The 25,805-nt window shown below is 37.5% G+C and overlaps 1 protein-coding gene across 1 annotated transcript in view; it reads left to right on the forward strand.

Annotated features, from left to right (window-relative positions):
- Window positions 1-11,571, forward strand: part of slc6a1b (solute carrier family 6 member 1b) — a 13,199-nt gene extending 1,628 nt beyond the window's left edge. Inside the window, exons 2-15 of the mRNA XM_007549385.2 lie at window positions 70-490; window positions 780-911; window positions 1,337-1,437; window positions 1,849-1,958; window positions 2,364-2,496; window positions 2,971-3,105; window positions 4,124-4,227; window positions 4,755-4,879; window positions 5,171-5,283; window positions 5,498-5,629; window positions 9,094-9,196; window positions 9,304-9,404; window positions 9,664-9,831; window positions 11,227-11,571. Of these exons, the coding sequence (XP_007549447.1) occupies window positions 244-490; window positions 780-911; window positions 1,337-1,437; window positions 1,849-1,958; window positions 2,364-2,496; window positions 2,971-3,105; window positions 4,124-4,227; window positions 4,755-4,879; window positions 5,171-5,283; window positions 5,498-5,629; window positions 9,094-9,196; window positions 9,304-9,404; window positions 9,664-9,831; window positions 11,227-11,340 (1,818 nt within the window). The 5' untranslated portion in view covers window positions 70-243 and the 3' untranslated portion in view covers window positions 11,341-11,571. The remainder of the gene's footprint in view (window positions 1-69; window positions 491-779; window positions 912-1,336; window positions 1,438-1,848; window positions 1,959-2,363; window positions 2,497-2,970; window positions 3,106-4,123; window positions 4,228-4,754; window positions 4,880-5,170; window positions 5,284-5,497; window positions 5,630-9,093; window positions 9,197-9,303; window positions 9,405-9,663; window positions 9,832-11,226) is intronic.
- The last annotated feature ends 14,234 nt before the right edge of the window (window positions 11,572-25,805 follow it).

A 25,805-nucleotide genomic window follows, 5' to 3' on the forward strand; every position in this document is an offset into this window, starting at 1 on the left:
AAAATTTCCCTTTTTGTGAAAAAAAGAAAAGAAAAAAAAGTATCTTAACCAGTTCATTTTTGTTTTCAGGGTCTCTGCCTCGCCGCCGTACCTCATCACTCTCAGACCCTCAATCATCCCTTTTCCCACGGCTTTTCTCTGGGGACTACTGTAGTGCAGGACGGATACGCCGCGCTCTGTCTGGACTGGTGCTGAAACCACCACGTCTACACTGGTCAGGACCTTCCAACACAGACCGTCATTATGGCCACAAACGGGACCAAAGCCTCGGACGGACACGTCTTAACCGAGACCGTGAACGACGCGCCCAGCACCACGCCAAATGACAAACCCAAAACACTGGTGGTGAAGGTGCAGAAGACGAAAAAGGACATACCAGAGAGAGAAACGTGGGGTGGGAAATTTGACTTTCTCCTCTCTTGTGTCGGATACGCAATCGGACTGGGAAATGTGTGGAGATTTCCTTACTTGTGTGGGAAAAACGGCGGAGGTAATCAGGAATAATTTCACTATTTTCAACAAACACCAAAACGGAACGTAAAGGTGACGCGACCAAAGATCGAGAGTCTGATTCCGGAGAGTTTGAAATAAAAGAGATCTTAAGTGTATCTTCTCAACAACGCCGTGCGTAATTGCGCACAAGCAGAAATAAGAGAAAATCTGCGCGCTTTTCTGGGTGCAGCCTGAAACCAAATACTCCCTCTGCCAAGTAACATGTTGGATTATAGTGAATATTAATTTCATGATTCACACACTTTTGCTTCTCACCTCTCATCCAGGGGCCTTCTTGATTCCCTACTTTTTGACGCTGGTATTTGCTGGCATGCCCCTGTTCTTTCTGGAGACGGCTCTCGGTCAATACACTTCTATTGGAGGTCTGGGAGTGTGGAAGCTGGCCCCAATGTTCAAAGGTAATAAAATACATAACTAACCGGCTTAACTTATTATTAGTTGGAGCTTCATTATTAACGTGTGATTGTTATGTTCCTATGTCGAAAATGTATATTCTAAACAGTTTGCCTTCACTGTACTATGACAAAGAAGCGATTGGAATGCATGTAATTGAAATTGAATCTTTGTTTGATTTTATTATATTGGTTGGTAGTGAGTATATATTTCTGGATACAAATTGAATCTGTTTGTCTTATAAAATGTCTTCAGGTGGCTTTTCTTTTTTTGTCAAAACTGCATTAATTTTAGTGAACTGAATTTAAATAAACAGATTTGAATAGAGGTCAGATAATGTCAAACCTTACCTTTCAAACTACTTTTATGCTTTTTTCCCCACTTTTTTTTTAACGTAGAGTTAACGTTATTCTTGTATTTTGTGTTCCAGGTGTGGGTCTGGCTGCTGCTGTTCTGTCTTTTTGGCTCAATATCTATTACATTGTGATCATTGCTTGGGCTATTTACTATCTGTACAACTCCTTCACCGCTGTGAGTATATTCACTCTGTAAAATCATGACACCCTCTCCCTTTATGCCATTCAAAGAATAGCCGTTCTTTTTAATGTATCTTTACATTGTAATTTACTTTAGTCATGTGGCAGGCTGCTTGCCAGAGCCTCTTATGTAAGGCTGCACAACCCTTTAACAGAGTATGACTTTTATTACTTCCTTTCCCGCATAATTAGCGCCTCACACAAGGTATTGATAAATGCATTCTGCGATGAAGCATTCACTCCACTGAGAAAACCATGAAATCTCAATGTCCCGAATGAGCATCACAGTCTTGGCTGCTTGACAGCCTGAGAGAATGGGACTCGGCGATGGGAGCGGGTTTGAGGAAAAAAAGAGCTTTCTCCCCGTCTCTATGTGTGCTTTTTTTTTTCTTCTCCTCATTTTCAGGACCTGCCATGGAAGACATGTGGCAATGCTTGGAACACAGATCGCTGCTACACCAACTACACCATCGCGGACACGACAAACCTCACCAGTGCTGTGGTGGAGTTCTGGGAGTAAGTTGGACATCTGAGTCGCCACAGTCTGAAATGTTGTGAACAGATTAAATATGATAAGGTCACTGCCTGCCAGTGAGGGTAAGGAAGGGTCAGATTAGGGGTCAGAGATAGGCTGACGTAGCAGTTTGCGTGCTATGAACCAGATCCTTCAGTGGAGAATTTGCTTCAAGACATTATGAGAAATTACAAAAAAAAACAAAAACGTAACTTCAAAACAGATGCAAACAATACAATACAAAATGCAAAAAAGTAATAATAATAATAATTTTGGGGCTTCTGAAAAGATTCAGGGAGAAATTTAAGTCTCTAAATACCAAGATGCATGTATGCATATTTGTGCATGTATGAGATTCATGTTACTTTTCTGCATAACAGTTTGGCCACTTTGCTTTTTCGCTGCAGACGTAACATGCACCAGCTGACGGACGGTTTGGAAAAGCCTGGGGAGGTCAGGATTCCACTGGCCATCACGCTCGCCATCGCATGGGTGCTCGTCTATTTCTGTATCTGGAAGGGGGTCAGCTGGACAGGGAAAGTGAGTATGCAAAGGGGCTAAACAAACAGACAAGGATCACTGATGAAATATGTTCTAGAAACTGCTTTACTGCTTATTGGTGTAGTTTTTTGTCATTGGCGTACAGTACACCTTATACTAAATAACAAAAAGAAAGCTCTTTAATTCAAGCAATTATTTGCTTATTTTTCAAAAAAGTCAGTGTCCTCTTCATTTTAATGACTTATTAGGTTAAATGCACAGACGCAAAATTGTTTCAGATAAGAAGGTGAAAGTGCACTGGGAGTGTGCTGAACCTACTCATCCTGAGGTCATTTGCCTCAGAGGAAGAGCTGACTGGGACTCTGTGCAGTGCTGTGGGAGTGGTGCCACAGTAACACAGTAAATTGACAATTTGAGCTAAATAGCTTCTTTGCAGAATGAATATACTCAATCCAACATGTAGTTGTAGTTCACAGAATATAGCGATTGCTCTAACAGTGACGTGTCTCACAGGTTGTCTACTTCTCGGCAACATACCCTTACTTTATGCTGTTCATCCTGTTTTGCCGTGGCGTCACTCTGCCTGGAGCTTTTGACGGGATTCTCTTCTACATCACACCAGACTTCCAGAAACTCAAAGAGTCTGAGGTGAGCCTTTTGACTTCTTGTGTTGAGAAAGATACAACTATGTGACATAAACTGCAGCGCAGGAGGCTCCAGAGGATGAGCTGTGCCAGAAAATGGATGAGTTTCACTTTTTTGACATAACATTTCCAAAGTTGTGGGTAGACTACAGAGAGGTGTTTTTGTGGAAGAACATTCAAAGTGCTGATATGTTAATGGAATTTTTTGCAGATACAGTGCTTTGCAAAGTATTTTGACATTTTTGTCGCCTTACAACCGCAATTTTTTATGGGAATTTTTTTGATAGACCAACACAAAGTAGAACATAATAAGTGATGTAGAAGGAAAATGATGTATGGTTTTCTAAATAAAAAAAAACATGAAAAGAGTAACATGCCTTCATATCCTTTCCCTTTGCACTGGTTCCTCTAAAAAAGTTCAAACAGCTAACTTCAGAAGTTACCAAACTCAATAAGACTGCATTAACTTCTCTATGATTCTCAGTTTAAGTGGAAAAAATTTATGACAGAACATTTTTTGTGCTCTAAATTTTGAAAAAAAAAAAATGGCAAGAAAGTAAAAAACAAGAGTCTTACTTAGTGTTGCCACAAATGTGTGTTGCTTTGTCACGTGCAATCCCAGTTATTTGACTATGATGTTTGCATTCTGGTAAAACCACAAAGGATACAGATCAATGCACACAATACCAATGCACACAATACAATGCAATCAAAAGCTAAACATAAATGTTGCTGATCAGTTTAAATTCAAAGGATATGTGGCCAATGTTTAATTAATTCACGTTTGAATGTCACTATTGAGATAATGCAACACTTTTAATATTGAGAAGAAGAGGTGAGAACAGTGTGATGAGAGTGGAGGTTTTTTTTCTCCCATTACTGTTTAAACAAAATAATGAACATTTCAATATCAATCCTTCAAGTTAATGATTTTGAAAAAAAAAATGCTGCAACACAAACAAAATGTACAGATATTCATTTATGCACAGTGACTGGAATATTTTCTAATCCCTGTGTGTCAGGTTTGGCTCGATGCTGCCACGCAGATCTTCTTTTCCTACGGTCTGGGATTAGGTTCTCTGATTGCTCTTGGCAGCTACAATCCCTTCAATAATAACGTCTACAGGTAGGTGACACAAGTATGCTGCCTTTCAGGCTCATTTATCCCTTCAAATGACGGAGTCTGTTTGTATGAGGTGTTAATATGCAGTTCTGCTCACCCACACAGCATTTTTACAGAAACTGTGCAAATGTCTCTAATTTGTTGCTTTTGTGTCAACTCTACAGTAAAAACCTTTCTTTATTTTTATTAGGGCAATTAACTACACAGGATTGAGTGTTAATTATTATTATAATTTTTTTTAACAATTAAACAATATATAACTCGTTTTATGTCTCATCCATAGTCAGCTTAAAGAATAAAGACTGGTCAGGGGCAAAAGTGCACATATTGAACAATATTAAAGCACACTGGTATTTAAAAAAATAAAAAGAGGTTAGCACAAACTGCATGCTGTGGCTCTGCAGGACGCAAAATGGCTTTCGACTTCTCCTTCCTCCTTTCCCCTCAAATGTCTCTCTCCAATGTGTGACGGGGTGATAAGGAATTGATACAGCCGTAACAATGGCCTGTGCTGTGTCTCTCCCCTGCAGAGATTCTATCATTGTCTGCTGCATCAACTCCTTCACCAGCATGTTCGCCGGCTTTGTCATCTTTTCCATTGTGGGATTCATGGCTAATGTAACAAAGAGGCCAATTGCTGATGTGGCAGCCTCAGGTAATTGCAATCAATGTTGAAACCTAAAATGCAACAATAGACACAAGGACAAGATAATGTGCATACATGAAAAGAAATTTCACTGAATTTTCTAAATTTACAATCAAAAAGAAATACTGGGATATTTATTAAAAGAATAACTTCCATTTATATAGTTTATTGTTTTATTTTTTTCTGTATTGTTATATTTGCTTAACATTTGCAAGGATCCTTCTTTATTTATACCAATAACATATGTTTAATACATTTCCCACTGTACATTTGAGCTAACAGTAAATTATCCTACATCAGGACCTGGCCTGGCATTTTTGGCTTATCCCGAAGCTGTCACCCAGCTGCCTGTCTCTCCTCTCTGGGCCATATTGTTTTTTTCCATGCTGCTGATGCTGGGAATCGACAGCCAGGTGAAAATAATCCAATGAATATGGTCTGTGTTTTGGACCGTTCCAATACGTATTATTGGTGTATTTAGCTAAAATAGTTTTTTAAAGCTCCAACTCACTACATGATTCTGACCTCATGTCACAGAATTTCGTTATTGCTACTTATCCTTGTACTTTGCAGTGATTTTAGTGTGTTAAGTGACACAGTTTTAAAATGGCTCTACAAACTTTGCAGTTCTGCACTGTGGAAGGTTTCATCACTGCACTGGTTGATGAGTTTCCTCACATCCTCCGAAAGCGTAGAGAAATCTTCATCGCTGTCGTCTGCCTTGTTTCCTATATTATCGGCCTGTCCAACATCACACAGGTAAATATGTGGAAGTATCAAGTGTGAGTTTCCTCTATGTTTCTATTTTTCATGAGATTGATTCTAACAGAAATACAAGGCTGTTCACATAAATATTACCACTTGTACATTTTATAATTTCCGAAAGACAAGCTACAGTTTTCCTCTTTAACTTTTAAAGAGTGCCATGTGTAGTAGGACATTAAACTGCTATTTAATGGCCTACTAATAGCAGTTTAAACTGCTTTTTTTTCTCAATTCCTGTAGCTGGTGTCTGTACTGCAGTGCCAATGCTAATGCACCAGTGAGTGCCTCTTTGTTAGAGTTTTCCCCACTGAGAGAGAGAGAGAGAGAAAGAGAGAGAGACTGTTACCTCTGTGTGTCTTTGACTTGAAAGAGGGAAGGTCCTGACTGTTGTCGTTGTGTATGAACCAAACAGTTGTTTAAATGACTCAGTCTTCTTGAAGTTTATGAATGATTTTTGCAAAGGATACCATTTGGGGATTCTGATGAGCTCCTGGGTAGCTTTAGTGGATAATAATGGGGTTGCTTGTAATACAAGAGATGTTTTCTTTTTAAACTTTTTTGCGAGGAACTGGACACGCACAATGATTTTAACACAAGATGGTCAGTCTGACTGATTTTGTAATTATATATTGATATCTATGTGTTATATCTTTGAGTGAGGGCATTGTTGTCAGCTGATCACCACCTGCTGGTGATACTCAAATAGGTGATATGGGTGAACTGAGAATACCTGGCAGTAAATCCTTTTCAGGACATTCTCAACTCATTCTGGAGAGTTTTTCAAAGTAATCCAGGAAAAGTTGAGGATTTTGAACTGGCCTTGCGCAGGATCTCCATATTGCAGATGTAGCTTTCATGAACTATGGACTTTAGAGATCACAGGAGCTTTTGACAGATACCATCAAGCTGAGGAGGGAAGCCTTTGGGAATTTTTTTTTACTCTTAAGATTTCTGAACAAATTGAGACACAGCAGATGTGCAGCAGAAGTGTGATTTTTGTGGTTAAAAGTGTGAAAAATTAAGTTTTCAAGGATTTTGAAGATGCATTGCAAAATGACTTTCATTTGGCCTTGGAAAGGTTTTTGAAGTATTGTTTGTTTAGCAATTTCAATAGAAAGATGAATACTACCATCATGTTAGGTTACCTTGGAATGGTGAACTGAAGACCTGGCTATTGTCAAACTGTATAAGGAATACTTATTTGATTGCCTCATTCACAATGCCATCATATCCATTTAGGAAAGGCACGATGAAAGGACTTGTGGGAAACTTCACCAGTGCAGAGTTTGCTCTGGTACTTAAAAAGCTCCCAGGCAGCAAGTTGCCAAGATTTAAACCAAGATACTGAAGGTGTACATGATATTATGTTTTCATTAATGACAGATGTCTTCAGTATCTTTGGAGAAAGGGGAGAAGCCTTTGATTCACCAGTGTCATTTTGGTTTTTCTCCTGGTTGTTGAAGAGTGACCTGGAAATTAACCCTTTTGGAATCACCAAGTGGTTTAGGATGAGTTTGGTTGTCTGGTCCAGAGGAGTTTTATGGACCTTGACATGCCATTCGACTGTGTCTGCCAAGACATTTTGTAATGGGTCCTATCAGAAACAGGGTACTGACGCTGGATGTTGTCCTTCAATCAACACAAGAGCTGTGTCTGCACCATCAGCACAATGTTAAGCTTGTTTCAAGTGCAGGCTGGCCTCAACCAGGGCTGGCACTGATCTTGTTTATGGTGTTCACTGGCAGGATCTGAAAGGATAGTTGTGGAGAGAAGGGTGTCTGATTAGGCAATCTCTGGGGTTTCATCTTGGCATTTTGCTTTTTGGTCCTGTTGGGGTCTTACTGAATGTCAACAAACTTTAGACATTCACTAAAGTTTGTTGCATCCAAGTTTGAATTAGCTAGAATGATATTTCCTGTCTGAGACCATGGATCATATCCAGGAAAAGGTGAATACTTCCCTCCAGTTTAGGCATCAGTGTATGCCTTCAGAGGATTAGTTTAAGTGTCTTGGTGTCTTGTTCACAAGTGATAATGGGATGGAGCAAGAGATGGATGGAAGGATTAGCAGCTCATACACTGATGATGGGTTGCCATGGTGAAGAAAGAACTGACCCAGGAACACAGACCATGATTTACTTGTAGCTACAGTCCAGCCACGCCTATGGTCATGCGGTATGGGTTATGACCAAAAGATAGACAACCTAGATTTTAGTGATTGAAATGAGCTTCCTTCAAAAAATGACTTTGGTTTAGGGTATGGGTCACAGTCAACCAGAAGGGTGAGTTAAGGTGCCTCCTAGGTATCCTCTCCTTTGAAGGGGAATCCCAGGGCAGAATCACAAAGGTGTAGGGACGATGCATCCCTTCTGACCTGGGAATGCCTAGGGACACCTCAGAACGAACTGGAGAGTGTTGTTGGGAAAGTGGACATCTAGGTTTCCCAACAGACCTATTAGCCCATTGACCTGATCTCAGATAACCAACGGTTGGATGGATAGGTCTTCTGTGACAATATTGTTTTTGCATCTCCAATAATAAAAAGCTGCTTGTTTGCTTTAATCTTCAGCTCACAGCCTCAAGATGGCTTTCATCTTTGGTAATCAATTTCCATAAAGCTGAATTTTCTAAAAAAAATAATAATAAAAAAAAGGTTAATAAAAGGTACCAAACAATTGTAGCAACAACCTGTTTTTGACTGCCTCAGAATATTTTTTTTTCTTTTCTTTTTCCTGTACATCTACCACTTCTTCATGAATTTGTTTGCTACTTGAATTTCAGACAGGTACATAGAGGTTTTGTTCAGAAATGCTAATGTCCTACTTGGCAGAAATTCATAGTGATAATTGTTTTTACACAAATCTTACAGTCTCGTAAGATTAGAGTGATTTTGTTACCCACTAGTCTGCTATCTTGTTTATTCAAGCTTCCATTTTTAAACCTAATAGTTACATTGTCATTTAATATTGACTTTAGTATTGGACGGTCTTTTTATGGTTTATGGTCTACTTGAACCATGGTAATTGGAGTCTGGAGTCCTAGGCTTACAACAGTGTTTTAAATGAATACATGAAAAAATACAAATAATATTTCACCACAGGAAATTATTGTAGCTATGCATAAAACTCAGAGGTTAAATAATCCCTCTGTTCCCACAGAACTTGACTCTAAAAGGAAATTAACCACTTTTGGCAATGTAAACTTACAAGCTATTCTGTTTGTAATAAATGACCACAGTAATAGATCTCTTACAAGACACTGACTGAAATAATCCATATAAATATGTCACTGCTTCCCACAGCCATATAGTCATTAGTGTAAACTCAGATTTTACACTTCATTATTCCTCCAGACCAGTTTGAGACTGTCCTGCACATAAATACAGCTACATTTTATGTTTGTGTTTACAATTTCCTACTTCAGTTGTCTCATTATCTTCGTTTAATCCTTAACTTGCAGGGTGGACTGTATGTGTTTAAGCTCTTTGACTACTACTCAGCGAGTGGAATGTCCCTGCTTTTCCTGGTCTTCTTTGAGTGCATCTCAATTTCATGGTTCTATGGTGAGCTTTTTTTTTAATAATGCATGTAAAAATGACTCAAGTCTCAAAAGTCATATGAAGATTGTGAAAAAAAACACATTTTTATCTTTTCCATTTTTTACATGCAGGTGTGAATAAATTCTTTGACAACATTGAGGAAATGATTGGCTACAGGCCCTGTCTGTGGTGGAAGGCCTGCTGGGTTGTTTTCACTCCTCTCATTGTGGCTGTAAGTGTTACCTGTTGTAGTATTTAACAATTAACCATTGCATGTATTTGAATCTTTACACATTCTGTCATGCTACATCCCCAAATGTCCCCATGTTGTTGTTGTTTTAAGAGAAAGATAAACCTATAGACGCTATGTCCACTGTGGATGCTTTTTACACGAAAGCTGGTCAGCGTTATTGGGAAAATGGGATATAATGGACAAAATGTCGATCAATGTAAGATGCTGAGATATATTCTTTTGTCCCTCTGTTCTCCAGGGAGTGTTCTTGTTCAGTGCAGTGCAGATGGTTCCCCTTACTATGGGAGATTATGTGTTCCCTAGCTGGGGTCAGGGAGTTGGTTGGTTAATGGCCCTATCCTCCATGATTCTCATCCCAGGCTACATGGGCTACATGTTCCTGACACTCAAAGGCACCTACAAAGAGGTAAGATGTTATCACCCTATGTATCTTCTTTTGAATTTATCTATTTAAACTCGGTGCACCATGCATCTGTTTGAATAAAGCTGCAAATTAGGCCCAGAATATTTGCATAATTTTGAAATCTGCAGCCAAGAAAATGGTGTTGTCAGTTTCTAGTGGATTACTGATTGTACAAGATAGTTTTTTTTTTTTTTTTAATAAACCCACTTTAGCTCACTGTACATTGGTATATTACGACAAAATAAGCTCTCCAGATTTTATACAAAAAATAATCTTTAGAGGGATACTCAGTCACATTTGTTACCACAAAGTCAAACTGGAATCTATTCATCTAGAATCAACAGTAAGAATTAATTTGTTGACATGAAGCCAAAAGGGTACCCAATTGTAAAAGGGAAAAATGCTGAGCTTTACTTTGTCTTATTTTCTTCAGATGATTAAAACCAAAGTCTGGGACCATGATTCAGTGATTTTTAATGAGCAAACTCACAAGCATGCTTGATAGAGAAATAATAAACTGAAATGAAGAGTGTTACTGTGATAAAAGGATTAGTGAAAGAAAAATGATTAGTTATGTAAAGCAGTTTTTCCGTTTCAACAGCCACTGAGCTCTTGGAAAACCATCTGCAGTGATGGAGTCCTACTTCAGTGATCCGACTGTCCTAATCAATAACAGACTAAACTTTTTTAGCTCAGCATTTACATTATTGGCTGCTTGATATCTACTCCTGCACAATGTACAGAATGCAGCTCCCAGTGACATTTATAGCTTATAGATTCTGTAAGAGTAAATGTACCATAATTGCAGGCATTGCAAAAGAGGCTATCAGAGGCGAAATGCAGCTGTCAGATCGTGGTGTACCAGCTGATGGCTGATTGTGTAATTGTAGCAATCAGGCAGCTGAATGCTGCTCTGCTTTCAGGCCAACACTTGGTTTCACAAACACTTCATTAAAATGACTGGAGAAGTGTGCAGTCCAACTTGAAAAACTTCAAGTTTTTTTGATAATTTGGTACATTTCTTGGACACTGACATCCTTCTTGTGGTTGCAGCTGTGGAGCCCATGTGAATTGACCTTTTTACTGTGTAGGAAAAGAATCAACACATCCCTATTGAACTTTTTGTCATTGTTTCAACCACTACTCTGACCTGTAAGCCAAACAGAAATTACGTAACACATAGATGTGATTCTGATTAATTAAAATGTACTTACAAAAGAGAAAACAAAAAAGTCTTCAAGAGAAGCATGTAGGCTAATGATTTATGATCTGATGAAATATTGTTTTTTTGTAAAATCAATCATCAAGTGTGAAGGCTTTATATCCACTGTTACATATATGATTATATAAATCATATCTGCAGAAACTGTTTTTTTATCCCTCTGATCTTCTTCTCAGCGCCTGCGCATGATGATCAAACCTCTGGTTCTGGTGAAGGCTCAGGAAAATGGTCCAGATCAGCAGGCAGAAAGCCAGAATCAGAACCCTGCCAATGAGGAAGCCTACATCTAAAAAGAAATAACGAAGCTCTGCCTGCCTCTCTGTTTGAATGGCCAGACCGGCGCTGCACCGTAATCAAGGTTGGGAACAACCACTAGACTTCTACGTCTGCTTTTATTCACCTACCTCCTGGGGACATGTGAAACCAACTTGATTGCACGGTTATTTTAAAGGGGGTTGTTCTGTTTCTTTATTTTTATAATACAGAGATATAAAACTTATGATGAAGAAGAAGAAGAAAAAAACCCAGCAAAGTTGTTGTGATATTTTGAATTTCATTATGCAAAAGTTTAGCCTTCTTAGAAAAAGCAAATGTGACTTAGAGAACTACTGTATATTGAAGATATATAATTTAAATCTGAAGGCCCTCACTGATTCAATAATATCACTATGAAAATTATAATAATCAACTAATCTCAAAATACTGTACAAAGAAAATTGTGAGTAAAATGTATTTTATTTTGTAAATGAGATAAATACTTTTAAATGAATGCAGTGTAGCTGTTAAATAAAAAAAGCAAAGGTTTTATGGATTAAAAGTTTAATATAGATCAATTTCAAGCAAAGACAATATGGGAATGTGCAACAGGTAAGGCCAAATCTGTTTGTATGTGTAAATTATATATTAGCCAAACTATCACTCCCTTGCAGAATCCTGCACCTCTTTGGAAATGTTTACTACTCTTGTTGGGGGCTACATTAGAAAAGCACAAGTACCTTGTGGTATTTTGAATACTTCTTTTTGGCATGACTGAAACCTGTGACAACAGCAAAAATAACTTATATAGGATACTTAGCAAGACTGTTATGACTGTTTCATTTGTTTTCTAAAGAACATATAATTTGTATGTTGTCTGAATCTCCGTTTAGGGTAATTTTTTTAGGTTATTTTCTATATGTGAACGTGAGAAGGACCAAATTGCTTGCTATAGTTTGAACAATTTGTGTAGGTGTGTCACCTGCAGACTAAATATGGATCCAATAATGCACCCTTTTGATGCAGAAAAGCAATAGTTAGGAAAAATAAAACAGCATCAGTGTACAAGCACAAGGTTATTCTATGGACTAAAGCTTCTAATATGAAAGGTATAGCCATTGTAGAAATCCCACAGTTGCTCTGTGCTCTTTACGGTTCCATTTTGAGAGCAATTGTTTGAAAAATGCATATTTTTAAGTAACTGAGGGATGGTTAAGTGGGGATAACATATTGAGTGAAGCAGTTGCTGCATGCTGCCTTGTCAGGTGCCCAGCGTTGGCGGTAGAAAAGTGGATTTCTGTGACAGCTACCGATGTTCTGCCTGTTCTTGTTTACTTGTATATCTGTCAAGTAACCCACTCCTCAGGAACAAATGTAGATATGACCAAACTGTTTTAGGCACCAACTTGATTCACTGAAACAATTATTACTTTATCTAGAAAAATGTAGTCATCGAAACCCCAAAAGTTTTTCTGTCCAAAAAGTCATGAAGATGCAAATCGTACAAAGTCTTTGTGATAAGATGCTGTGGGCTAAAATTTAAAACCTAATCTCAGCTTTGTGCTTTCTTGTTCTTATTACCTGTAATAGACATGATATGACAAGTCTGGGTGAAAATAGCACGGCATTGTTGTATTTACACAAATATTTGAAACAAAAACTGATCACATGATCCAATTACTTTCTTAAATAGACAAGTAGTGACTATTTCTGCAGCCACCAAACTAATGTAAGATATTGATTACATTTTAAATATAATATCAGTGATTCCCTATTATAACATGAACCGCTTCATAAATACCATCTTGACAGATTTTCTAAAACAGTTCTACTACAAGACATGGGCATTTTAACTCTGGTGTGTGACATCTTCAAGACTCACATTAACAAGCAAAAAGAAATAATTATCCATATTTTCTATTGGTACCGCTCGATTGGTTGAAGGACGGGGTTTATAAATGTTTCATTTTCATTCGGAAATTTCACATGAAATATGTAGCTGGAAAAATGAACAGATAGGGAAAGTTTCTCCACACTTTTGTATGGCTAACAAGCAAATCAAATTAAATGACTAGAAATAAGTTGTGGGGGAAAAAAATACTATGAAAATCTCTTCCGAAAATAAAATCTCCAGGTTGTAGTAGAGAAATACAAAACAATATTATTAGTCTTTATTGCTAGCAGAAGTTATCCTAGTTAATGAGAGTATCAATTAGCAAATCCCACAGCGTTTTGAATTTATCCATAAATTGGGTGTTTTACCAGACAAATGCTAAAATTTCCTCTGAATACAACTATAAGTAGCCCAAAGGTAAAAGACAGTACAAGTACAAAGTTTCCTCATCACTCTATGTTTTGTTCAGCCAGCAATATTTCCAAACAATTGGATTTGTCTTTAGGAAAAATTGTTGTAGCTTTCTTTCAGGTAACTGTCAAGCACTTTCATTGTGGCACTTTCTCAAGCATCTCATTAAAAGGACTTTTAAACCAGTTGGAAGACAATGAGAGAAAAGTAATGCGAACGTTGATGTACCTTGATACCAGTAACCTATGCCTATTCTGTAATGGTCCTGGAATAAGGTGTATATGATTCATTAATTCTCAGAGTGACGAGGTTTTTATCAATCATCGGACTAAATACTGTTAGCATAAAAACACACAAGCACATGCCACACATGCCAACAACACTAAAACTATAAAGCAAAGAGAAATATTGCATATCTAATAATACTTGATTCTGAAGGATTCCAGTATAAAAGCAACCATGGGTTTTAACTTTATGACAAACTACTAACTAGGTGACAAAGAAGGATCAAGACAATATGCTATTATGGCAGCTACATACAGCAGGTATCAGGCTGAATCATTCCCGTTCCTAAAAACTGTACTGACTTTTTTTTTTAAAGATATATGAATCAAAATGTGCAATGATGCAAGGGTTCCATGAATTTTGTATAAAGTTACCACACCGCAGTTTCTCTCTTGAATGATGTTGTAAACTGGATTGTGTAATACATGTATCTGTAAATGTCCGTATACGCTGAGTTTTTCTTTATTCTGTCTAAATGTTGAATGGAAAAAATGTGACATTTTTTTGCTGTTTTCTGCAATAATACTGTCTCAGAAACTAAGGCACATATCTCTCTCCACTGTAAAAATGATGACAACAATAACAGAATAGAGTAATAATAAAGAGATAATAATAATAATACTAATAAAAATGTTATAGAAATGTCTAGTCAGGGAATATTGTTTTGTATATTTTTAGCTGTTATATGGGCCTAATGTAAAATATTATATGTAAAAAAAATATAATAAATGTGTTTAGATGGTGTTCTATGAAAAAGCATGATTGCTATATATGTTATCTGCAAAATTAAATAAAGATCTATAGATTATAAAGTCTGCGTTGCATCATTTTCATTTCATCTGTTTGTAGCACTATAAGCCAGCATAATACATAACGGATGTATTATAAAACCATTTCACTTTCTGCAATGGGTGATACCTTTTGAGTATGTCCAAACCGCAGCTCAAAATATACAAAAACACTTCAAATGCTCTCACTGAGATGGCTGCTGTTGATGCTGACCTGCTCGGTAATATGCTAATGCTCTGTTTATTACATAAGTGGAAATGAATATGCAATCAGGCTCATCACCTCAAAAGATGCTAGCTGTAAACCTGGCTGATGGTATCTGACAAAATGCTTTTCTGCTGCTCCTTTTGACCACCTGCAGAAACCGGAGCCGTCCTGGATGACATCCAACACGTCCCAGCCATAATTCATCTCTTGGCAACTCCTGAGCAGTTACTCTCTTCGGTTGTAATCAGAGATGCGTAGTAACTAGTTGCAGATATTTGAGTAGCTCCCTCAAGTTATATGGTTCCCACTGGAGAACAACAATCTTCAAGTCTGACCACAGATTCTCAACTGGATTGAGATCTGGCTTTAAACTTGACCCATTCCAATAATAAACACGTTTTCTGTATTGTTTTTATTGGGAATGACTATTTAGCCGTCATATGTATAGCTAATTTTGAGTCATGTGACACAAACAAATGAAAATGTTACAAAACAGCAGATATGTTTACGGAAGAGAATGTTGCATGTCCAATAGGATTTGAAATTTGTCTGCAGAAATGAGGAACTGCTTCCATGAAGTGGACAAATGACTGAATGTTGAGGAGGATGAAGGTTAACAATGATGAGAAATTAAATTATCATCAGAAAAATACTGCAATTGAAAAAAACTATAAGTACAATTCTGAGCAAAATGAGGACCGCAATCATAAAGATAAACTGATGTATCGATACATGATCATTTTGCACTTGGACAAGCCTGCTTACAGACAACTTTTACGATGCTTTTACCCACAAAGCAGAAGGTAAAACCCTTTTTACAGATCTGCACTGTGCTGAGTTAAGCACCAGCTTTCTGAGGGACAATGCAGGCAAAGCTCTGGCGGCACACCAAAACTGATTAACATCTGTGGTATCATTTCAGAACATACCTCAGCAGTGGTGACTGGGCAGAGTGTTATTTGGATGTGAGACAGGCAGTACAGCTTCATTTGTAGTTTGTCTAATCCCATTGGCACAGAAACTGCAAGGGTGTCAGGATGTAGATGTCGCTGAAGCTGCCTAACTTTGTCTCCTGAGCATGTGCAAGTGCAGCTTCACGACAGGAGGATATTCAACATTATGTGTTCGGTGGTTTCTTAGCCCAATATTGTGAAAATAGTAAAAATCTAGGATGGATGGATGAGTGCAAAGTGACATTGTAAATTTGTGATTTTACACCCACTTGTCTTGTCAGTACTGTAGTTCATATTAAGTTGGAACCTGGGTTGCTATTATTTAACCGTCTTTACAGAATAAGAAGATTCATTTTGCTGTTAAACATCAGACTTTTGTGCATCAGTCTATGATGCTACCCTTGTGAGCTGAATCAGTCTGTCACAATTTTTTTAATTTTTTCAGAAGCTCACATTTTCTGAAGACACTGACCATATATTGTAATTTTCTTAATAGACCACTGGATCTGAAAAAGCTCCTGTATGCTGTTCTACAAAGTGCTGTGCGGTATTTTGAAGCTTAAAATTGCAAGACTGTCAGATAAGTGCAGCTATAATGCAAAATGTAAAGTTTAAAAGCATATCTGGTGCACACTACCAAGCATTCCCTTCACCTATGATAGAATCCCTGATTAAGCCTGAGTCAGAATATTATTCATTCTTCTGTTCATCTTAACAACGAGGCACTGATAGCGTATCTGCTGCTAGCAGAGTGACAGACAGACAGGCAGCGAGAGAAGCAAATGCCCTTATCGGCGCCTGCCATATGATAGGATTAGCTGGAGTGTTGTCTAACAAACCATTAATGAACAGTTTTAATTGCTTGCCTGGCATTCCCTGCCAAGCTGCTGAACTACACACACACACACACACACATACACACACACCCCCCCACACACACTCAGACACAAAGCGCGTGGAGCTATCCATAAAAGGGCATTGCACTTCCTGCCATTTTCTACAGACAGTCAAACCCAAACACTTACTTTTGTCAAAGAATTTTGCATTGTTACTTAACACAGCTGCGTTTACAAATGTTCACAATACTATCAGTTTATCAATTTATCAAAATGCTTCAATTCATCACAACTGGATCTGTCCAAATCAAGTGAAGCACTGAATTGTTACGCACTATGCAGTTAGGAATGTTTCAAAGAAACTAAATAAATAGTGCAGGATTTTATAGTTTTTATTATTCAAAGTATGTTGCCACTGTAGCTCAGATAAAGCTATTAAAATAACTCTAATGCTAACAGTGTGAAGCTCAAAACAACACACCGTGTCTCTCACAGCGTACAAGTCAGACAGTGACAAAAAAAAGCCAAAGAGCATTCCAAACGACCCAGTGAACCTGATATTCAAACAAAGATTAAAAGTGTAAATTGAGGTAATCAGACTATCCACAACCAACACAAACAAGAGGTGCAGCCGCTGGCACTGCCACCATTCAGTTGCGAGCTTTCACGTTCCCACTCTGCGTGTCTGCGTTTCTGCGGCTTGTTCTCTGCTCCCACGATGCATGATGTGTTTGTTGTTGACTTTGAATTGACCTAATGTGACATTGTTTGCATGTGCATGCTTGTTTTGGGTCTGTTTGCACAGCAATGGCCTACAGACCCATTCAGAATATATCCTCCTGAACACTGAACAAGACCTAGTGGCTGTTGGAAAAGGGTGTAACGGTAGAATTGAATGCAATTCTGCATTTAATTGTGTTTATTGGTGACAATATTTTAAATCTAAGAATGTTGCACAAGCTACTGAAAAACATTGAAAAGTTTTAGTGAAAACGTCTTCTTTAGGATGACACAGACTCATATTTTTCAGCTGGAAACAGCCTCCCTCTCCTGATAAAAAAATAAAAAAACAAGTTGAGAACCCCAATAGGGAGAGAGATTGCTGCTACCAATAAATCCTTCCCATCTCTTGCAGTCTCTGAGGCATTTTGCTACGCCACATTTATCACCAAATGTACTAGGAGTGTTAGCGATGTGATTCATCTATAAGCTCAGAGGCATTCACTTATTCTCTGTTAGAACCAAGTTCTGCGATGGAACATGGTGAGACTGGATGGATGTACTATTTAAAACAGGAATTAGATACAAATCAAACGCGTGTTGTGTATTCATTTTTATATATGTACAGCTCTGGAAACAATTAAGAGACCACTTAAAATGATCAGTTTCTCTGATTTTACTTTTTATATGCATCTGTTTGAGTAAAATGAACATTGTTCTTTTATTCTATGAGCTACTGACAATATATCTCTGAAATTCCAGAGATCAATCTGTCTGGATCAATCTGTCTGGAATTGTTTAATCGATAAAACCACTGAATAATGGAGACAGATGTTAAAATACAAAGCCAAAAAGATTCAATGGCCCAACTATCTGATTAAAAGCTGCAACATTCAAAAATGTTTTCAGTCCCGATTTAAAAGAACCAGCAGACTCCTGTGCCTGTAGGAATATTATACAAACATGACAAAATGTTTGGTGACAGTCTGTATTTACTAATCAAGATTTTCAGAATGTAATTAACAGAACATAATATTATCGCCAAGTTCTTCTAAATGGAAGCAATTTAGCAACACATCGTCCAAGCAAGTGTGCATCAGAAATGTCAACAGACTCTAACCTCTTAATGCTACTTATGCAGAGGAAGAAATCTGATGTCTTGGCTGCCTGCCCTTGGCTGTCAGGCCTGCTGACACACACATACATGCACAGACAAACGTTATTTACAGTATAATCACTTCCAGTTCAAATGCAAGCCCATCACTGGGTATTATCAAACTACTGAGGCGTTTAACAGCCTGTAATGCAGTGCGAAAAGTGTCAGTCCTACACACATGACTATTAACAAATCCAGTGTGATCCAGTGGAGTAATAACCATCTTGGGTATTTTCTTTCTGGCACTGTCGTCATACTGCTAAATGACCTGTTTAGGAGTCAATAAATTTGAAAGTTATTATTATAATTTTGCTTTCAGCCAACTAATATATAAATCCAAGTTTGTGAAAATGTGTCGTTTTGTTTTTTTTTGTTTTGTTTTTTAAAGAATGGCAGACAGTTGGCATTTAGATGGGTTTCTAAAGGCTAAAGTAGCTCTGTAAATCCTGTGCAGATGACTAAGTGATCGTGAGGATCGCTCAGTTATCCCGCTGTTCTCTCTGTAGCTCATAACTTAAGTCACCCAAGCAGAACATGCCCTTATCTTTGCATTCGACTATTGCTGAGGAGCATGCTGAGAGAGACTGGATGTAATTAGGGGGAAGTTTGAGAGACAGTTGCAAATTAACATGGGCTTCACCGATCAACATGGAGTTGAAATTCAGGCGCTCACATCCTGCAGACATTTTATATTAGCTGACAGATGTTCTGTAAGGACTCTCCCCATCAGAAAACTGTGACAGTTTCTGTACATATTTACAAGGGATATATGTAAATAGCATAAAATAACTGACTACAGTTCTGTCCACACAGTTACATGATATACACCAATTTCTATCTAATGTGTTTCAGTTCATTGCTCGTACTTTGCTTCTCAAATTCAACACATTATACCCAAAACATAGTTTTTGAGTGAAAGTCACTAGATGTTTCCTGAATTAAAATGAAAACAAAACGAGGTGATTAAAAACAATGTACTTTGTGTTGCATCGGAAATTTTTAAACCTGGGAAGATTTAAATCTTGTCCTGAAAATTTGTCAGGCAACCGTAAAGCGGCTTTGTTGAAGGGCCGTACGTGAATTGTTGAATTTTAGTTGGGGGTGGCTGCACAAATCAGTGCAAGGGCCCCTCACCATACACTGTATCTGAAAGGATCTGGGGCTATGCTGTGTATTTATTTTTTGTTTAATTTGTTTAAAACTAGAGTGAAAGTCAGACCTGAGAACTGATAAGGCGATCCCATAAGAAAAAAAAAATGTTGCCCAGACAAAATTCTTCGAAGAAAATGTCAGAGACAGATTACAGATTAAGCGTGCCGCATCCAGCTCTCTAACTCTTCTTTCTGTCTCTTTTCTTATGGTAAATGCTGTCCTTTTGTCATCCTGGAGAAAGTAGTGGGAAACAGTGAGTCAGGCTGGAGTGCTGAGAGCTGGACCAGACTGTTAATGCCGCTCAATGAATTAAGAGTTGGTTCTGCTGGTTTACCATTTGAATGACTGAGAAGCTTGGGAAGGTGGTGAGTCCTGGACACAAAGAGATGTTTCACAGCCTCACCTCACTTCGGTTCACATCTACATGTCTAAATATTTGCTTCTAGGAACACAGCATATTGTGAACTAGTGGAAAAACAGTCTAGCTGTGGAACGTCACAGAAATATGTCCTTCGTAAGTTTTTCTATGGGACACAGGCGGGTTGGGATTCGCTAGAGCTATCTGGCCACACAAATTGAAAAAAATATTATTTGAGGATTCACTTAGCACAAAATGATGTCAACTGGGCTTGCAAAGAAACTCACAAACTTCATTAAATTCTTTAAAAGATGTACTGTTATAATTTGCATTTTCATGTTTTGCAAATGAGCATGTATGGTGTGAAGATGGATTTAAAAATAGCATTGTATTGCAACATCTCTTGCAAACTAGATGACATTACATTAGCAACTCTTCAGCAAACAAAATTATTTGGCTTCTGTCATGTCAAAGGGGAATTTTAACCCCTGATTGTTGTGTCTTTAAATAAAGTGTGAATGAAACATTTTAATCAAATTTCTTTCAAAATGTACAAAAATGTCTAATTGTTTTTATTCAAAATATAAAAGAAACTTGTTATTATTGTCATTATTTTACAGAGGTTTTCAAGTACTCACTGTGCAGGACATCATTGAATTTTTCTGTTCTGTTTTTACCTGATCATAAAACATAGTAAGCAGATTTCTGGACTCGGCACCAAACTGTACACTCGACATAGTCCATTCAGGAAAGTGCTGGTTTTCTGGTAAATGCCAAACCTGGAGTCGTCCATTGGATTGCTGGACATGGAGACATGATTTAGAGAATTTGTCTAACCTTCCTCAATGAATTTATGTGACTTTCAACGTCATGGCTGAATATTCAGTTGCTTCTACTTTGCTATAACACCACTAACAGAAATATTAAATAAACCAACTCATTAAAATGTTTTTTCTTTGAATCACTGTAGGCGTTTACAGTTTTATACCACAGTGCATCTGTTTTGAACTCTTCTCTTTAACTATCCTACAAACTATTATAGTTCTCAAGATATTTCTTTGTCTTTTTGAGAAATTTGATTCTGAATACACTTTTTTCCCCCTGTGATTACTGTCGCTCATCGTATTGATGTTCCTAAGCCGGATTAGAAAACGTCATGCTCTGCTCTAAAATGTTTACTTTGCTGTGAAAGTAGGTGTTAGCTTGGAACATACCACCTATGTGAGCACACTAAACAATTGTTGTCATGTAATATTAGGTGGTAATAACGTTGTGAGTAATAGATAAATACGACTACTTGGAAATACAGCTACAAAGTGCTTAAATCATAAATAAAAAAGGGTTAATGAATGAATGAATAAAATGCAAAATAAGCAGCATCTTCTAATGGCACAATTAATCATACAGGCCACCACATGTGAACACCACGTTCTTTTCATTTCACATAGTACGACATTTCTCTCTCCCACCAACCTCGCTTCCTTTCCTGCAGCAGGAATATCTCCAGGCAGCCTTGTGAGACAATGTCACATAATTACCCCGAGCAAAAAAGCGCCGTGGCACTGACAAATGTAGATTTCACTGAGCACGAGAAACTACGTTCTCACATCAGAGTTAAATACCTCCTATTTATCTCAGCCAGGACAAGAGGGAGAAAAGAGCCAAAGGAAAAGGGAAGGCTGGGGGAGAGAAAGTGAGTGACACGGACATGCAGAGGGAGAGAGAAGTAAGCCGTAGGCTATGGAGACAAGTTGTTCCATGACAACCAAGCTGGAAGACTGCGAACCATTTCGTCCTGTCTCTGTATGTTCCTATTAGGAACGTAAGATGTCAAAAGTGAAGAATGGCACATCAAGAAAAGGGCATCTGTCTAATGATCCACTAGTTCCTCCTGTAGGACTGCACAGTGATCTTATGCAAAAGTACTTGTTTCGTGCCAGTCGCTGATGATAATGTAAACAATAACCTTGTGTCAAAATATAACATTATGTGCTATTATGCAATTAGTAAAAACAAACTGTGGGTTTTTTTATACTTGAAATCTTTTTTATCTTTTTTAGCACAAGGTTTAAAGTTAATTGCAACAATTCATTACACTGCTCAACAGCCCAACAATTGTCTGGGGTTTAAGGGTAATTTTGATGTGCTAAATCCAAAAATCACATTGGTTTTGTTCAGTCAGGCCAACTTTCTGGACTATGGATGTATCATGAGCACCAAATTGAATTGTTCTCATATGTGGATCGGTTTCCTGAGAATCTGGGATCAATGAGTGATGAACAGGAGGAGAGAAACTATCAGGACAGAAAAGAGATGGAGAATTTTGCACAATGAAGACATAATGTTCAATTTATATGTACTTCCCTTATTAGTGTTTATTATACAATTTACAGAAATCCAAGTTTATAACATTTAATTACTACATAATGTTAGAAAACATTTTTTTTCCCTCCCAAAACCTTTTTGGGATGAGAAATGTTAAATGAAATGAACCGATAATGTCAGAAAAATGTAATCAATTTAGTCAGAAAACTGGATTTCTCTGAATCAAATTTGAATAAAAACCTGATTCAGTGGTGCAAAATAGCCCTAATTTGGTTGAAAAAACATAGACAACTTCCAAATATATTTTTATCAACATTTGTGAGATAAGGACAAATTAGCAAAGGACGCTGTTGGTATATCTAGTCCAATACAATAGAGTAATGTGGAGGTGAGTAAATTGCAGTATTTTCATTTCTTCTTAAATCTCCGAAGTCTCTATAGGCAGCATAGGTAAGTAGTAAAGATGTGTGCTTATTTCACAGTTGCAGAGACATTGCTTTTGTGTTTGTACATTTCGTTTCCTGCACTGAATTGGATTTTTTAAAGCTTTTGCACGGGCAAGTGAATGTCTGTCTGCAAAAGGATTCATGTGGATCCTCTTGTAGGATTCACATGAATCCAGCAAAAATAGTTTTGCAGGAAAACTATTTCCGTGTTTAAAAATCAAGTCCAGCCAGACGGCATCAAATTAAACATCACTCTTGATGGTATGAGTGTATTTTCTGGAGGAAGCAATTCCACGACGCAACCATGGTTGTCAGTTTGACTCTATGATCTGTCATTTGTGAAAGACATCAAAATAATACCAACTGTCCACAAGCTCAGGTCTTTGTCTGCTTGTTTTTGGTTGCAGTTTGGCCGTCAGAGGTGTTGGGATCAAACAGCTTCAAGCTCAGTTGACACATTGTCATGTTGTGAAAGGAAAGTCCCCATTTTCCTGGCTGTATTTGTTTTAATAAAAACATTGTTTTATATTTCTACCTCTGTAGTGTGTAATATTCAGGAGGCTAGTGTTTCCTGCATTTTCTTTCCCTTTGTCCCTCTTCTGGATCATTTAAGGGAGGAGAGGTTAGCGTCTGACTTTCATCGGATTAGTTTTACCAATTTATTTATTTATTTTTTTAACCAATCACGCTTTTTGTTGCTGTTGCTTCTCATTATAAAATGTTCTTTGCTCTTTGGGTGCTACTGTAATCACAACCTGTCACACCGCAACATGGCTCTCAGGGTTCTCTGTGAGCTGAGCCAGAAACCCAATGAGAGCCGAGGCAGAAGGCATTTGAAAAGACTGCTTTGATAGTATTCAGTCTTTAGCATTTATAGTATTTCATAGTGCAGCAGGCACTGCAGGGGGAATAGAGGAAGTAATCCATGCTCTGAGTTGCTGGAGAAAAACCACACAGCCCAGCACTGCTGAGAACTGATGATCCATGATGCATAATCTGAGTCACCATAGCTCCCCTGCTCTCCTTCTTCGTCTCTTTCATATGCATATGAAAAAAAAAAAAGCTGCTACCAGAGTTAGCATAAGAAAGCAATGCACCTGGAGGTGCTTTCATTAACTCTTAGGGCTTTTAATGAACAGTGGAGTTTGACATTTACAGAAAAACATTTGATCTGCAATTGAATTCAAAGTGCAGCAATATCTGATATGTTACAAATTCAGACAGCAATAACTGAAAGGCTTTGGTATGATGACTCTGATAAGTACAGTTTTTCCCACAAAGATATTTTATGAAGCTTTAAAGCAAATCAATTTATTTCACATGCATCATCATATTTAGATTTGCCACTTAGTTGTCGGAGGCAAAGCATTATTCATGATGATATGTTTTTTTTTTTTTTGTCTTGAACTCTTCCATAAGCACATAATAGTTTCAAAATTAATAAACTTTTGGTATTTCACTTTACGCCTATAAACAGTTGCACAATCTTTGGTTTGATGCCGTGGCGGCTGAAAGGCTTTCAGTCTCACAAAGACACCTCGATAACAGTTCGCTGTCAGTTTCCATCTCCATCACAAAGCAGACTGTGACAAGACACAAAATAGTCTGCAGTAAAGAACGAAATGGTTCTGTAGTAATCCAGACAATTTCATGTGAGTCTGGTTCTTCTGCTGATAGAAGTCATTTTTCTGTTTCTAAAGGTTTTTAAAGGCTTTCGCAGCCCCAGATCCTCAAAGGTCCTAAATGTCCAAAATGAAATAGAAAAGAAAATCCAGGATATAGCCCTGGCCTGGAAAAAGTTTTTATCACAATGAAAAAATAAATTAAAAATAATCATGCAGTTCGGTTTTAATACTTAGATAACTTATTTCTTAAATGTGTGTGTATTTTTTGTTTTTTTACCAACTGAAACGACAATCAGTTAATAGCTTATATTCAAGCTGCATGCATCAGTAACTCCTATCTGTTCTGCTTGGTGGTCTTGGTCCCACTAGAGAACACCAGTGCATATTTGTTTCATTTTTCATTACTGTAAAGTAATATCAATACCGCAAATTACATTTTTTTATGAAGGTGACAGACACTGATGAAATTAAAAAGAATAAAACCTCCCAATGCCTTAAGGTAGTAGCATGACATCAGTATGCATTTAATGATCCACAGCTGAATTGCTGTCATCAGTGTTCTTGTTTTCTGGCTGTTGTATTTTTTCCTTTTGCCCAGAGGGCAAGCAATAGTATCATTGGGAGCATTTTGACTTTGTGACCCAGAACCGAATTTCCAGGAACCTTAAATTTATCCTTATCAATAAATTTAAAAGGGTAATTTGTGACTCAGAAGAATATAGTTTATAACTTTAAAATAATACATCGACTGGAGGAGTTAGTCCTTCTTTCATAAAAGAAGGCTGGAAGGACACTTTTGTCTATTTATTTATTTTTAATCTGTTAAATTTATCGAAACAAAAAATACAGACAAGTTTCAAAATAAATTACTAAAATACAATGCTGGAAGTTCAGCCAGTCTGAAATGGTTTGCAGAGTCCTTCCACAAAAGTTTCACACATGTATCCTGATATTTTTCAAGGGTAAACATTTATCCATATAATTAAATTTTACGTTGGTAAATAGTGGTCAAAGAGGAAAGAAGTTATTCAGAAGATAATTTTCAGGTAACGTTTAATAATAAGTAAAAGGCACCATTTCTGATCAAAATACAGCATTGTAGCGCTAATAGCTGCCACTAATAAAAGGATTAGCTGTATTGTATTTGGCATAAGCTTCCTCCTTTAATGTTTCTCGCAGAAAGCAAGAGGGAACTATAATTCCCACTATGAACATTATGAATAAGAGAAGTTTAACGGTTTGGGCCAAGACAGCTGCCATGACTCAAGCTGACGATTTTCCTCTTCACATGAATGATGCTGATCAGAAGCTGTGTTACACAGAACTGAGCTAACGATGGCTGC

Source organism: Poecilia formosa, unplaced genomic scaffold (assembly GCF_000485575.1).
Source record: "Poecilia formosa unplaced genomic scaffold, Poecilia_formosa-5.1.2 Scaffold2, whole genome shotgun sequence".
NCBI classification, from domain to species: Eukaryota; Metazoa; Chordata; class Actinopteri; order Cyprinodontiformes; family Poeciliidae; genus Poecilia; species Poecilia formosa.